This window comes from Lampris incognitus, chromosome 3, assembly GCF_029633865.1.
Source record: "Lampris incognitus isolate fLamInc1 chromosome 3, fLamInc1.hap2, whole genome shotgun sequence".
NCBI lineage: Eukaryota > Metazoa > Chordata > Actinopteri > Lampriformes > Lampridae > Lampris > Lampris incognitus.
In genome coordinates, this window is record NC_079213.1 from 5721794 (window position 1) to 5738569 (window position 16776).

General features: G+C 47.8%; 1 protein-coding gene across 7 annotated transcripts in view; it reads right to left on the bottom strand.

Annotated features, from left to right (window-relative positions):
• Positions 1 to 289: 289 nt before the first annotated feature.
• dennd5b (DENN/MADD domain containing 5B) overlaps positions 290 to 16776 on the bottom strand; it is a 124361-nt gene continuing 107874 nt past the window's right edge. For all 7 annotated transcript variants that reach the window (XM_056275707.1, XM_056275706.1, XM_056275705.1 and 4 more), the window contains 6 exons: positions 14958 to 15076; positions 13726 to 13910; positions 13528 to 13610; positions 11120 to 11246; positions 7289 to 7463; positions 290 to 2905 (listed from right to left, as the gene is read on the bottom strand). In XM_056275707.1, coding sequence (XP_056131682.1) covers positions 2722 to 2905; positions 7289 to 7463; positions 11120 to 11246; positions 13528 to 13610; positions 13726 to 13910; positions 14958 to 15076 — 873 coding nt within the window. In that variant the 3' untranslated portion in view covers positions 290 to 2721. The remainder of the gene's footprint in view (positions 2906 to 7288; positions 7464 to 11119; positions 11247 to 13527; positions 13611 to 13725; positions 13911 to 14957; positions 15077 to 16776) is intronic.

Sequence of the window (16776 nt, forward strand, 5' to 3'; positions counted from 1 at the left end):
GAAAGTCCGTCCGGCGCGGAGTCACGGAGATGCCGGCCGGACCCGAGGCCAGGACGCGTACTCGTCATGACATGCGCCAGAACAGACCCAGGTGGCGGGGTACGGGCCCTTCTTCTTCGCTCATTCGCGACAGCTGGGACCGCCGGTTTGACGGCAGTCGGGTTTCTTTTATTCCACAGGATTTATTTTTTTTTACACCAATTTGCACCACGGACATGGAAAACTGCTGTAAACTACTAATAACACACGTTAGCCCCCTAGCTAACGGGTCTGACCCTTTAGCCCCTTAGCTAACGGGTCTGACCCTTTAGCCGAGCGGTTAGCGACCTCGCCTTGTGGTGCAGTACACCCCGTATCGAATCCCGCACCGGGCAAGGAATTAACCGGTTACATTGGTGGCAGCGGTGGGATCCGGAAGTGTGCGGATCCTCAGAAGTCTCTTCGGAGCGCGGGAAGAACAGGGCGCGCTTCCGGGGAGGGTGACGAATGTAAACTACTAATAAGACACGTTAGCCCCTAGCTAACGAGTCTGACCCTTTAGCCGAGCGGTTAGTGACGTCACCTTGTGGTGCAGTACACGCCGTATCGAATCCCGCACCGGGCAAGAAAATAACCGGTTACATTGCCTTTAAAGTCTGCCGCGGATTAAAACTCAGTCGGTACCACGAACCCCAGCAGTTAAAATAAACCCCGTCAATCTGCCCCGTCTTTCACAGAGCAGACAGAAAGATAAAAATAAGACAGAACTGAACGGCGATACCACGAAGCAGAAGGGGGAGAGTCTGACGGGCTTCCGGTGTGAGATCTCCGTTTACAAATCTGTTTTCTGGACAATAAATCACAATAAATAACATCTCAAGGTCCGGACGTGGCCCTCGTCCACATGCACCGATTAGTGCAGCTGCACCGCCTCTGCACCGGCTTCGTTTACAGACCGGAAGAACTGGCGGAAGTGGTGCAACCTCACATCCTGTGCGCCAACAGCGCCGGCGTGAGTAAAAGATTAAAATGACGCTTTTCTGAGAGGGGGGGGGCTCGTCCCGGTCGTCATGACACCGACTCTCGCACTTCATAGCCACAAAGAAGATAACTGGCGGGAACCGGATCGACGCCTTCGATTTGACAAAAACTGTTGTATTCCGCGTCCGGGTGGCGTGGCGGTCTACTCCGTTGCCTACCAACACGGGGATCGCCGGTTCGAATCCCCGCGTTACCTCCGGCTTGGTCGGGTGGGAAGCCGGATGTGGGTGTGTGTCCTGGTCGCTGCACTGGCGCCTCCTCTGGTCGGTCGGGGTGCCTGTTCGCGGGGGGAGGGGGGTACTGGGGGTAATAGCGTGATCCTCCCACGCGCTACGCCCCCCTGGGGAAACTCCTAACTGTCAGGAGAAAAGAAGCGGCTGGCGACTCCACGTGTATGAGAGGAGGAGGCATGTGGTAGTCTGCAGCCCTCCCCAGATCGGCAGAGGGGGTGGAGCGGCGACCGGGACGACTCAGGAGAGTGGGGTAATTGGCCAAATACGATTGGGGAGAAAGGGGGGGAGGGGGTATTCCAGTGTACTTCACACATGTTAATTTAAGTCTAAAAAGGAAGCAAACACCTGCGCTGGCACGGAAGCGGTGTAAATGGTAAATACTTGAAAATGTCCACGACTGTGTGAGGCATACAGGTCCAGTATGCACACACACATATACACACACACTAACACACACACACACACACTAACACACACACCCTGCTGCAGTGCAGTCCTCCAGTAGATACGCCGAATACTTGACGCACAAATACCCATGTACACACATCCAAACGCAGAGTTTAAAACAGGCGGGTGTGCTCCCATCAGTGTCCCGAGCGGCCCGAGACAAGCTCCCGCCTTTGAGACACATCTGTCCAATCAAATACAGCAGTGTTCATGTCCGTCAACACCCGGAGGCTAAACGTCCAATACAAGTTCAGCATAGTGGTGGTGGTGGTGGGGGGGTGTGGGGGGGCTGGGTTGTGATTTACGGCTCAGTTTGGTGCAGAATCCATGTCCTCTCGGCTGCTGTCATCGTTACCGTTGCCATGGTTTTGTTCACCACTTGTCCCCCCGGGGAGACGGTCGCTGCAGAAGGCCAGCGAGGACGCGGTCTCTATCTGCGCCGGATTCCTTCTTGCACGGCCAAGTTCGCTCCGTCTGCATGCATGTCAGTACCAACACCGGCCTGAGGAGGGAGACGTAGCAGCCTGCAGACACAGGCGGGACACCCACGTGAAAGAAAGATGGCTCCCATCAGAGCAGGATCTACCGGAGGAGGCGGGGCCATACACGGGCAGCAACGAAGGGAAACCGTCCGCAACGACTTCCTGCTGAAAGTCGAAACGGGTCTTTCAGAACCACAGGCTACGTGATAATACTGCATCAGAACTTTGTTGTCCACCCGCAGCCCGGCGTGCTGCAGCGCAGAACTTGCTGCTTTGGTTACCAAGAGTCTCTTTGTTTAAAGTCTCCACTCCCTCGCACCTCCTCCTCCTCCTCCTCCTCCGCAGGTTACATGAATAACCCCGCAGCCAATCATCTTAAGCGGGCCTTGATGATGCACGACAGCTACAACTGGGGCGGTGGGAAGGAGCAGCGGTAGGGTGGTTCAGAGAAAATGTAGTCCCGGCTGGGTTTCCCAGCAGTCCTTGTAGGAACGGGGGGGAGGGGGAGAGGGGAGGGGGGGTGCGTGTGCGTGTGTCTGCTAAAGGTCTATTCCTTTGACCAGCGAGGTTTCCAGGGTGACGGGGAAGTCGTGGAGGGTCTCCAGGACGCCGATGAGGGTGTTGACGGTGGTCCGGTCTCTCAGCAGCGCCGACTCCTCGTACATCCTCAGGATTACCGGGCACTCCACCAACAGGGGGAGCCACTGGGGCAGCAGGCGGTCTCTGTGACAAAGACATGGGCAGACAACCGTCAGCAAGAACATTCTGTAAAATGTAAAGCAAACCATCAGCTCTTCTTCTGCAACTCCGTAGATAACAACTTCTGCTGACATAAACGTTTAGTAACTTTATGTTCACACGTATGAGCTGTGGGTACACACAGGGCCACTAGTCGCTGTGTAGTTATTCTGTGGGTGCACACAGGGCCACTAGTTGCTGTGTAGTTATTCTGTGGGTGCACACAGGGCCACTAGTAGCTGTGTAGTTATTCTGTGGGTGCACACAGGGCCACTAGTTGCTGTGTAGTTATTCTGTGGGTGCACACAGGGCCACTAGTAGCTGTGTAGTTATTCTGTGGGTGCACACAGGGCCACGAGTCACTGTGTAGTTATTCTGTGGGTACACACAGGGCCACTAGTAGCTGTGTAGTTATTCTGTGGGTACACACAGGGCCACTAGTAGCTGTGTAGGTATTCTGTGGGTGCACACAGGGCCACTAGTCGCTGTGTAGTTATTCTGTGGGTGCACACGGGGCCACTAGTAGCTGTGTAGTTATTCTGTGGGTACACACAGGGCCACTAGTAGCTGTGTAGGTATTCTGTGGGTGCACACAGGGCCACTAGTCGCTGTGTAGTTATTCTGTGGGTGCACACAGGGCCACTAGTCGCTGTGTAGTTATTCTGTGGGTACACACAGGGCCACTAGTAGCTGTGTAGTTATTCTGTGGGTGCACACAGGGCCACTAGTAGCTGTGTAGTTATTCTGTGGGTACACACAGGGCCACTAGTAGCTGTGTAGTTATTCTGTGGGTACACACAGGGCCACTAGTCGCTGTGTAGTTATTCTGTGGGTGCACACAGGGCCACGAGTTGCTGTGTAGTTATTCTGTGGGTGCACACAGGGCCACGAGTCGCTGTGTAGTTATTCTGTGGGTGCACACAGGGCCACTAGTAGCTGTGTAGTTATTCACCTTGTCTGTTTCATGATACTGTGAGTTGATCTTTTCAAACGTCCTCTCTTGCAAACTCGCTACACAGCGCCCCTCCTGTATGTCACTGACTTTTATCCATTTTCTGTCCTAACTATGTAAATATTTTGTACGCAATCTATGTTTTTGTTTTCCACTTGCTTTTCCACAAGTGGTCCATGTGAGCAAGGCATCAAACCCAGGTCCTGGTGTGTGAAAGCACACGTGTCCAATAAAGATGATTCAGAGTCTGACTCTGATGCCCTGTGGTGAGGAGAGAGGTCCCCCCCCCCCCGGATTTTCCCCTCTTTTCCCCCCAGTTGTATCCGGCCAATTAACCCCACTCTTCCGAGCCGTCCCGGTCGCTGCTCCGCCCCCTCTGCCGATCCGGGGAGGGCTGCAGACTACCACATGCCTCCTCCCATACATGTGGAGTCACCAGCCGCTTCTTTTCACCTGACAGTGAGGAGTTTCACCAGGGGGACGTAGCGCGTGGAAGGATCACGCTATTCCCCCCAGGCCGAACAGGTGCCCCGACCGACCAGAGGAGGCGCTAGTGCAGCGACCAGGACACATCCCCACATCCGGCTCCCCACCCGCAGACACGGCCAATCGTGACACAGGGCCAGAGGTGACACAGAGATTCGAACCAGCGATCCCCGTGTTGGTAGGCAACGGAATAGACCGCCACGCCACCTGGAGGCCCCCTTCTGAATCTATTAAGTAAGAATTTTGACTCTTTAATGATTTAATTGGTACCTTTACTGTAAAAGTACTGTTGTCTTTTTAATGATCTTTGCTGAGTATTATGTATTGACCACTTCTACAGGTGCTTTGTGGTGAAGTGAATCTTTACTAGTCGGTCATCGTTCTTTTACTCATCCTCCTATAATGTCCACATGAACATCTAAATAAAACTGGTTTTTTTCTCTTACTCATCCTCCCATAATGTCCACATGAACATCTAAATAAAACTGGTTTTGTTCTCTTACTCATCCTCCCATAATGTCCACATGAACATGTAAATAAAACTGGTTTTGTTCTCTTACTCATCCTCCTATAATGTCCACATGAACATCTAAATAAAACTGGTTTTGTTCTCTTACTCATCCTCCTATAATGTCCACATGAACATCTAAATTAAACTGGTTTTGTTCTTTTACTCATCCTTCTATAATGTCAACATGAACATCTAAATAAAACTGGTTTTGTTCTCTTACTCATCCTCCTATAATGTCCACATGAACATCTAAATTAAACTGGTTTTGTTCTTTTACTCATCCTCCTATAATGTCCACATGAACATCTAAATTAAACTGGTTTTGTTCTTTTACTCATCCTCCTATAATGTCCACATGAACATCTAAATAAAACTGGTTTTGTTCTTTTACTCATCCTCCTATAATGTCCACATGAACATCTAAATTAAACTGGTTTTGTTCTTTTACTCATCCTCCTATAATGTCCACATGAACATCTAAATAAAACTGGTTTTGTTCTTTCACTCATCCTCCTATAATGTCCACATGAACATCTAAATAAAACTGGTTTTGTTCTTTCACTCATCCTCCTATAATGTCCACATGAACATCTAAATAAAACTGGTTTTGTTCTTTTACTCATCCTCCTATAATGTCCACATGAACATCTAAATTAAACTGGTTTTGTTCTCTTACTCATCCTCCTATAATGTCCATATGAACATCTAAATTAAACTGGTTTTGTTCTCTTACTCATCCTCCTATAATGTCCACATGAACATCTAAATAAAACTGGTTTTGTTCTCTTACTCATCCTCCCATAATGTCCACATGAACATCTAAATAAAACTGGTTTTGTTCTCTTACTCATCCTCCTATAATGTCCACATGAACATCTAAATAAAACTGGTTTTGTTCTCTTACTCATCCTCCCATAATGTCCACATGAACATCTAAATAAAACTGGTTTTGTTCTCTTACTCATCCTCCTATAATGTCCACATGAACATCTAAATAAAACTGGTTTTGTTCTTTTACTCATCCTCCTATAATGTCCACATGAACATCTAAATTAAACTGGTTTTGTTCTTTCACTCATCCTCCTATAATGTCCACATGAACATCTAAATAAAACTGGTTTTGTTCTTTTACTCATCCTCCTATAATGTCCACATGAACATCTAAATAAAACTGGTTTTGTTCTTTCACTCATCCTCCTATAATGTCCACATGAACATCTAAATAAAACTGGTTTTGTTCTTTTACTCATCCTCCTATAATGTCCACATGAACATCTAAATAAAACTGGTTTTGTTCTTTCACTCATCCTCCTATAATGTCCACATGAACATCTAAATTAAACTGGTTTTGTTCTCTTACTCATCCTCCCATAATGTCCACATGAACATCTAAATAAAACTGGTTTTGTTCTCTTACTGATCCTCCTATAATGTCCACATGAACATCTAAATAAAACTGGTTTTGTTCTTTTACTCATCCTCCTATAATGTCCACATGAACATCTAAATAAAACTGGTTTTGTTCTCTTACTGATCCTCCTATAATGTCCACATGAACATCTAAATAAAACTGGTTTTGTTCTCTTACTCATCCTCCTATAATGTCCACATGAACATCTAAATAAAACTGGTTTTGTTCTTTTACTCATCCTCCTATAATGTCCACATGAACATCTAAATAAAACTGGTTTTGTTCTTTTACTCATCCTCCTATAATGTCCACATGAACATCTAAATTAAACTGGTTTTGTTCTTTTACTCATCCTCCTATAATGTCCACATGAACATCTAAATTAAACTGGTTTTGTTCTCTTACTCATCCTCCTATAATGTCCACATGAACATCTAAATTAAACTGGTTTTGTTCTTTTACTCATCCTCCTATAATGTCCACATGAACATCTAAATAAAACTGGTTTTGTTCTTTTACTCATCCTCCTATAATGTCCACATGAACATCTAAATTAAACTGGTTTTGTTCTTTTACTCATCCTCCTATAATGTCCACATGAACATCTAAATTAAACTGGTTTTGTTCTCTTACTCATCCTCCTATAATGTCCACATGAACATCTAAATAAAACTGGTTCTGTACTGTCTGAACCGACGGACAGCCTTCTGAACCTCTGTGTGCTGTGACGACCGACTGAATGGTTATTTGCTGAACACACTGTTATGTGTTCAGTACCGTGTTGTTGAAGGCAACGCACAACAATCAACCCACAAACTCTGATGAAGGCTTTACGCTAAAACGCGGGCGTTTTAAATCAGCATCACGTAAACGGAGATCACGGTGGAGCGGTTTTCCATGTCGCTGACAGCTTTAATTCCGACATGGCCGCTGAGACCGCAGTGAGAATAAGTCACGCTGGTACGTGTCCTAAAAAACCCCGCCAGATGACCTCCGTGCAAAGTTCACCTTGCGCCGAGGCAGACCAGCAGCTGGAACTTCCCGTCCTTGCCGATGTTCCTGGGGGTGGAGTTGATGGCGTTGACGTAGTGGCAGAGCGACTGACAGGTCATCCCCAGGGGCTCGGCCGTCTCCTGAAGGTCTCCCATCTGGTCGGCGGACTCCATGTAGGCCACGGCCTTCTCTGCAGGTAGGACGGGACGAGGGAACGAGAGGAGGAGAAGGGAGAGATGGCCGGTGATTGAAATATGATGGCAAACATATTCACATATCTACACGAGCGTCGCTCAGCTGTCTTAATGTCTTACAAATTAAACCCTTCTTTACATAACTTACGTAGATTTACTCATTTATCGTTTTGTGAAAGTTCTATCAGACGCTGCTTCAGACAGACTCATCCTTCTTTCCTTTTTTGGGGATTATTTTGTGGAAAAATGCACAAAAAAACAAAAAACAAAACCCAAATAAATTAGCAATCGGGTAAATCTGCCGTTATGTCTGTGGTCTCCTGGTTGTTAAAGTCGGTTAGGGAGTGGAAATCCCCCCGTGTGCACCAGACCTGAGCAGACCACGTGCAGCCACCCCACTGTAAGCAGCTACACAACATCACAGGCTCAGAACAAACGAGGGCAAAAAAAGCAAAACAACAAATAAAGCCGCGCTGATAATACAACTGAAACTAAAATGGGCTAAATAATGAATAACTACAAGGTGACAAACTTCATGTCAAATAAAAATGAATAAATGAAAACACATTTTTTTAAAATTTAAAGCTAGAATGAGTAGGATTTTCCTTAAAATAAACGTATAGCGGGCGTCCCTGCAGACACAACTGCCCGTGTCTGCAGGTGGGGAGCCGGATGTGGGTGTGTGCCCTGGTTGCTGCGCTAGCGCCTCCTCTAGTCGGTTGGTGCACCTGTTCAGGGGGGAGGGGGAACTGGGGGTAGTAGTGTGAGCCACTCATGCGCTACATCCCCCCGGTGAAGCTCCTCACTGTCAGCTGAAAAGAAGCGGCTGGTGGCTCCACATGTATGGGAGGAGGCATGTGGTAGTCTGCAGCCCTCCCCGGATCGGCAGAGGGGGCGGAGCAGAGACCGGGATGGCTCGGAAGAGTGGGGTAATTGGCCGGATACAATTGGGGAGAAAAAAAGGGGTAAAATTCCTAAATGATGTATAGACTTATTCAAAAATAGACCCTCTCGATCATCACTAGACGTGTGTGGCCTTGTCTGTATGCATGTCTGTACCTGCAGACATCCTGTCCTCTGCCTGTACTTTCTTATTTTGCGGTGTACAGGACCTTTCTGGGCGTTAACTTTAGGGCAGCGGGACTCCAAAAATGCAGCGACCCGGTGCCAGATCGAGTTCGTCAGCACGCATCCAAGAGGAAGCTACGACAACGGCGGACACAGCGTCGAAAGGACGCAAATATAGCGAGGCGGAACGCCAAGCGGACAAATCTCGTTCCAAAAGGAGAGTGAATCACGGGCTGGCTGTCACCCGCTGGCGAGCACTGAAGGAGAGGATGGGGATGAAGAGCGATGCGGCGTTGGCCTGTACACCGGGATGTGTTCTGGCAACTGTGGTCAGGGGGCGTGTCCTTCTTGTGACGTTGAGCCGGGGGGGAGGGGCCAGCTTTGAACGTTGTGTTTACAAACCGCAGCCGACAGATCCTACTCGTTCTACCCTTAATCAAATACAAAAAGGAAAAATAACAACGTTGCCACATGTTACCGCTAGAGGGGGCTATGTCGTAAGGATAACGTTTCTTTTTCTTTTTCATTACATTCTTACAATGAAACGTGTTCTCTGCAGTTAACACATCCTACCGTACAGGAGCAGTGGGCCGCTGCAGCGCCCGCGGACCAACTCCAGTTCTGCTTTCCACTGCCTTGCTCAGGGGCACAGGCAGGAGTATTAAATCACTCATCTAAGTGACCTCTTCAGTCTCAGCTGACTGCAGGTACCCCCACCCTTATAAACAATACAGTGACTGCAGGTGTCCCCACCCTTATAAACAATACAGGTACTGCAGATGTCCCCACCCTTATAAACGATAGTGACTGCAGGTGCCCCCACCCTTATAAACAATACAGTGACTGCAGGTGCCCCCACCCTTATAAACAATACAGTGACTGCAGGTGCCCCCACCCTTATAAACAATACAGTGACTGCAGGTGTCCCCACCCTTATAAACAACACAGTGACTGCAGGTACCCCCACCCTTATAAACAATACAGTGACTGCAGGTGTCCCCACCCTTATAAACAATACAGTGACTGCAGGTGTCCCCACCCTTATAAACAACACAGTGACTGCAGGTACCCCCACCCTTATAAACAATACAGTGACTGCAGGTGTCCCCACCCTTATAAACAACACAGTGACTGCAGGTGTCCCCACCCTTATAAATAATACAGTGACTGCAGGTGTCCCCACCCTTATAAACAATACAGTGACTGCAGGTGTCCCCACCCTTATAAATAATACAGTGACTGCAGGTGTCCCCACCCTTATAAACAATACAGTGACTGCAGGTGTCCCCACCCTTATAAATAATACAGTGACTGCAGGTGTCCCCACCCTTATAAACAACACAGTGACTGCAGGTGTCCCCTAAACAATACAGTGACTGCAGGTGTCCCCACCCTTATAAACAATACAGTGACTGCAGGTGTCCCCACCCTTATAAACAATACAGTGACTGCAGGTACCCCCACCCTTATAAATAATACAGTGACTGCAGGTGCCCCCACTCTTATAAATAATACAGTGACTGCAGGTGTCCCCACCCTTATAAATAATACAGTGACTGCAGGTGTCCCCACCCTTATAAACAATACAGTGACTGCAGGTGTCCCCACCCTTATAAATAATACAGTGACTGCAGGTGTCCCCACCCTTATAAATAATACAGTGACTGCAGGTGTCCCCACCCTTATAAATAATACAGTGACTGCAGGTGTCCCCACCCTTATAAATAATACAGTGACTGCAGGTGTCCCCACCCTTATAAACAATACAGTGACTGCAGGTGTCCCCACCCTTATAAACAATACAGTGACTGCAGGTGTCCCCACCCTTATAAACAATACAGTGACTGCAGGTGTCTCCACCCTTATAAACAATACAGTGACTGCAGGTGTCCCCACCCTTATAAACAATACAGTGACTGCAGGTGTCCCCACCCTTATAAACAATACAGCGGCATAACAACCGAAACCAACGACCAGTTTCATATGCAAATATGGGCATGACCATTAACTAGAATTACAATGGCCATGGGGAGTCAAAGAGGCCATCTATATGTGAAGAGGGAACGACCATCCCTTAACTGGGTGGGGTGGGGTGGGTAAGAGTACATCTGTCACTATCTTACAATGCTGTGATTGCAACCATTCCCCAATCCTCTGTGAACAGTACACATGGCCACTGTAACTGCAGTTAATGGACATGGTCATTTGCATATGAAACTGGTCGGTGGCTTCAGTCGTTATGCAGCTGTATTGTTTATAAGGGTGGGACACCTGCAGTCAGCTGAGACTGAAGAGGTCCCTTAGATGAGTGATGAAACCCATCTGTCAATAAACGTTGTGTCCAGATGACCTGATTCAAGTACATTAAACAGAGTCACAACAGATTGTCCATCGGTCAGCGAGATTACATGATAAAAGAGGACACCAGGTTCTGTAAAATCAGAAACTCTACTAAGCCTGATGTTATGGTATGTTCCCAAATCTGTCCTGAAGGGATGCAAGATGCTTCAGTTAAAAAACCAGACAGGTCCAACGCGCTGGCTCTCATATGTAACAGTAGGTGGCACTGTGGCTCCACACTCACCCACGAAGTCCCAGACGAAGACGGTTCTCTGGAAAAGTCTGGCAGATTTGAAGCCGTGATGGAAAAACTGCTCCAGAGCTCCGACCAGACCGCTTTCCCCACACAGCAGGATGGTCAGACTGCCTCTCTGCCAGGAGACGAAGACAAAAGCCGGATCAGGTTCAGGGGATCAACCACAGAACCCAAACACAACCAACCAGAACCCAAACACACCAACCAGAACCCAAACACAACCACCCAGAACCCAAACACAACCAACCAGAACCCAAACACAACCAACCAGAACCCAAACACAACCAACCAGAACCGAAACGGTGATGAAACACACAAACACATACTTACAAACGGTGTGAGGTGAGATTAACAACCTTCAAGAGGTTTATTAAAACAGGTAGATAGAAACTTTATCTTCCACTGGGATCAATTACCTACATCTCTCTGTCCATCCATCCATCCATCCATCCATCCATCTATCTATCTATCTATCTATCACTACTCGATGTGAAAACCCCAAATGTCTGAACAAGTATGAACGACAGAATCTAAACAACTTAATGGAAAACAAGAGAACAACAAAACAGCTGAGCTGACGAGTAAAAGGGAAAATAAACGGAACAAATAACAGAGACAGACGTCAGCATGTCACTGCTGTGACAGGAGGAGAATTTAGTATGTCAAGGGATGCGATTGAGAGATTATTCTCTTCCCTCTGACAGGGCTTACTGAGAGGGGAGAGACCGAGGGAGAGAGACAGAGAGAGAGAGACCGAGGGAGAGAGACAAGAGAGAGAGAGACCGAGGGAGAGAGAAAGGGAAAAGAAAGAAAAAAGGCAGGAAGAAAGGGAAAAGGAAAGAAAGAAAGAATGAAAGAAAAACAAAAAGGGAAAAGGAAAGATAAAGAAAGAAAGAAAGAAAGAAAGAATGAATGAAAGAAAGGAAGAAAGAAAGAAAGAAAGAAAGAAAGAAAGAAAGAAAGAAAGAAAGAAAGAAAGAAAGAAAGAAAGAAAGAAAGAAAGAAAGAAAGAAAGAAAGAAAGAAAGAAAGAAAGACAGAAAGAAAGACAGAAAGAGAGAGGCTCAAATAATGTTGGATAAATTCTCTACTGCTCCTGTCAATCAACTGTGGAGCGTGTGTTCAGTTAATGATCTTCTCGGACCGTCTCCCCTCGTCTCTCCCTGTCTTTTCTCTCCATTCTGTCTCCATCTTCTCTCCTCGTCTCTCCCTGTCTTTTCTCTCCATTCTGTCTCTATCTTCTCCCCTCGTCTCTCCCTCTCTTTTCTCTCCATCTTCTCTCCTCGTCTCTCCCTGTCTTTTCTCTCCATTCTGTCTCCATCTTCTCCCCTCGTCTCTCCCTGTCTTTTCTCTCCATTCTGTCTCCATCTTCTCTCCTCGTCTCTCCCTGTCTTTTCTCTCCATTCTGTCTCTATCTTCTCTCCTCATCTCTCCCTCTCTTTTCTCTCCATTCTGTCTCTATCTTCTCTCCTCATCTCTCCCTCTCTTTTCTCTCCATTCTGTCTCCATCTTCTCTCGTCTCTCCGTCTTTTCTCTCCATTCTGTCTCCATCTTCTCTCCTCGTCTCTCCCTGTCTTTTCTCTCCATCCTCTCTCCTCGTCTCTCCCTGTCTTTTCTCTCCATTCTGTCTCTATCTTCTCTCCTCGTCTCTCCCTGTCTTTTCTCTCCATCCTCTCTCCTCGTCTCTCCCTGTCTTTTCTCTCCATTCTGTCTCCATCGTCTCTCATCTCTTCCTCTTTCTCTCCATTCTGTCTTCATCTTCTCTCCTCGTCTCTCCCTCTCTTTTCTCTCCTCGTCTCTCAGACAGAGGGCATTTACAGACTGCCGTATGAAAGTTTGGCCCGAGCCCTTTTCCTCCGAGGAATTGACTGAAATGTCATTACACTGGGATGAGCAGCCACAGAACAAACACACAATAATGACAGCCACTTACAGAGAGAGCGAGAGAGAGAGAGAGAGAGAGAGAGAGAGAGAGAGAGAGAGAGAGAGAGAGAGAGAGAGAGAGAGAGAGAGAGAGAGAGAGAGAGAGAGAGAGAGAGAAAACGAGGGGTAGAGGCGGGGGGTTATTTGAAGACGAGTGTGTGCAGAGAAGGTAATGGCGAGTGGTCCTCTGAGGAAGAGGGCTTTATCCAGTTTGTACTGAGAGCAGACTGGCCCTCGTTTTCTGTCCTGACACGACTCTCCCAGAGACCAAATGAAAGTGCACCGCCGAGACCATTAGTCTGCCCCAGCGGAGGGTCAATAAACCTTTAAAAACAACTTTAAAAGGAGGGCACACACCGCGCTCACCCACACACACATAAAGAAAGACTGCGGTCTCACACAAACAACTAAAACACACAAACTAAACGGCACGTGCACCCTACATGTGCCTGCACACATAGCCACCCAACACACCTCTTTCTCGGGCTTGTGGAAGTGTTTGACGATATTGTTCACCGCCTCCCCGATGGCCTCCTGGATTTGGGCGGAAGTCGGCTCTGGAAACAACACAAAACAAAACAAAACCAGCTGTGTAAGAACGCACAGGCACCACACCAGCGTGGTCCCTCTCTCTGGATCTGTGTGTGTGTGGGGGTCCTGAGATATACTGACTGTAGCCACGTCCGGCCAGCGAGGTGATGCTGATCCGTCTGGTCTGGGACGGCGAACGCTGGAGCGGCGGGGTACGACAGCATCTCCCAGAATCCTCCTCCCCACTGGGCACCAGCTCACCAATCAGAACCCTCTCCAGACTGCCGTCATCGACCCCTTTACCCAGCCAACGTCCACAGGGGAACCTGGAAAGGAGAGCAGAGCAGAGGGGAGGAGAGGGGAGGAGAGGGGAGGGGAGGAAAAGATGAAAGGAGGGAAGAGGGGGGATGGAGTAGGGATAATAAGTTTTCGGGTGTTTCGCCTGGTGAAAGAAAAAGAGCGAAAGCCAGGAAAACCTAGTGCTACTGGGTTTCATTTGTATTTATCCAGAAAAGCAGCAGAGAGAGAAACACAACGTGCTCCTTCACACTCCCACAGTTCCTCTGAGTCACACTGCTCAGACAAACCACACATCTCTCCTGTTTCTCTTTCAATATTTCACTTAATTATTAGTTGTTGATTTGATGACGCTGTTTTAAAACACAGCTTTTGGGGGGGCGTCTGGGTGGCGTGGCGGTCTATTCCGTTGCCTACCAACATGGGGATCGCCGGGTCGAATCCCCGTGTTGCCTCCGGCTTGGTTGGGCGTCCCTACAGACACAATGGGCCGTGTCTGCAGGTGGGAAGCCAGATTGTCGGTATATGTCCTGGTCGCTGCACTAGCGCCTCCTCTGGTCGGTCGGGGTGCCTGTTCGGAGGGGGAACCGGGGGGAATAGCGTGATCCTCCCACGCGCTACGTCCCCCCGGTGAAACTCCTCACTGCCAGGTGAAAAGAAGCAGCTGGCGACTCCACATGTATCGGAGGAGGCATGTGGGAGCCTGCAGCCCTCCCCGGATCGGCAGAGGGGGTGGAGCAGCGACTGGGACGGCTCGGGAGAGTGGGGTAATCGGCCTGATACAATTGGAGAGAAAAATTGGAGGGGGGGGGGGGGACAAAACTTTCCCCCCTCTTTTCTCTCTCTTTTTCTCAGTTTGTCGTTTCCCCTTCTTACTTTTGTTTACATGATTTGTTGCTTCATTTTGACCATTTTTCTGTTTGCAATTGAAAGAGTGGAGCAGCTGCTGTGGGGGCCTGTCCTGCTGCGCCTGAAAGGGCGTCAGGATCTCAGCGGGGTTCACCCTGGATGGACAAGAAAGACTAAACGAGAAGAACAACAGAAAGAAGACAAAGAGAAAATGAGATTTCACTTACTTGTACGTGTGTCCTGTGATCTCATTGCGCACCATGACGCAGTCCACCAACCACTTGGCCAGCAGACCAGAGTTGTCGTGCCCGAGCTGGACCGTGGTCAGCTTCCCCAGGTTCTGACACTGCACACAAAGCAAGAACGGGCGACGCAGGCAGAGACACAGAAGAATTCAGTTTGACACACAACACTCCTAAACTTCCTGTGAGGAAGAGGCTCTCATCCAGGCCTGATTTACTACGTCACCTATCATCTCCACTACACAACCACTACAAACCAGGGCTGAACAATATACTGCTTCACAACTGACACCGCAGTACACGCGTGCAACACATGGCGAATGACGCAGTATTAGGGCAAAGTGGGCCATCAGTCAAATTTGGCTAAAACTCTTATTACTCGATAGAAAACAAAATCTGCTATTTATGACTAATCAGAGAAGCAATGTATCTGACAAATAATACAATTTGGTCTGACTGAACGACTTATGGGACAGCTGCCTCGGTTCCCCTCGGCACTCTGCACACGAAGCTTTGAAAGTTCAAAGCTTCATTACATCTGCTGAAATGATGTAACTCCTTTTTATCCTTTAATACACATCCCAAAAAAAATCAAAAATAGGACAACGTTGACTTTTTAAATATGGTTCAGCCCTGTTAACATTAAAGCACTACTAGCTACTACTGTTAGCATGAGTGCTATCTACTGTTAGCATGAGTGTTCTTGCTGCTATAGGATCCCCAAGGCCTTAAAAATGCCATCTTTAAAATACTGGTTATGCTTTTTTTCAAATGTAACTGTAAGGAGAGAAAAAAGGGAAGTGATTCAGGTTGTGGAATATCGTTCCATAATTAATCGGTGATACTTGTATATCGTCAGCATAACTTTTCCTTTCCTGTGGAATGTCGACGGCGGTGGGAAATAGTTCCACCAGCGTAGACGTGTAAAAATGTGACAGGAAAAAGAACACAGTGGCATTCGAGGTGAAGGAATGGACTGTACGTGTTATCTATGTAGTTACACATCTATGTAGTTACACTGCGCTGACATAACCTCCCACAAGGACGACAAACCAACTGCTGCACAACACAACTCTACTACACACGGTCTCACTGCAGAGCAACAACAACAACATATGACATCAGCTGTAGAAAGACAATGGCCACAGGTGAAACACACAACTAGACTGCCACACAGAGGGATGGAGGAAGATGATGATGATGAGAGAGAGAGAGAGAGAGAGAGAGAGAGAGAGAGAGAGAGAGAGGGAGACACAGAGAGAGAGAAGGAGGTTGGGTGGTCTCTAACCTTGAACACGGTGGAGATGTGTGTGTGCAGCCTGAATGCAGACTACGGGAGATGGACACACTCATTAGAGACAAGATGGATGATAAACAGACAACACGGGTAATGCTTTGGTGGTGTGAGAGCAAACACACACACACACACACACACACACACAAACTCTGAGTTCAGACACAATAACAACAAGATGTCTGAGTCGCAGAGGGACTCTCAGCTGCGGTTGTGTGATCCAAAGTATTCAACAACATTTGTGACTGTCTGTATGGCCACCCGGGTTAGTCCATGTGACCAGCAAGCTTTACCCGCTGTGCTCTAACCTGCGCGTCTGACTTCTGCTTTGATACTGCGAGTTTACTTTGACGGCTGCCTTTAAAGAAACATCCGGTGGCAACTGCCGAGGGTAAAACAATGACAACACCATGTAAAACCCCCCCCCCCCCCAAAAGCCCTAACCTTCATAGCTGCTTGTATCTATCATCTATCTGCATCTACCTGGTCACCGCACTAGCGCCTCTTCTG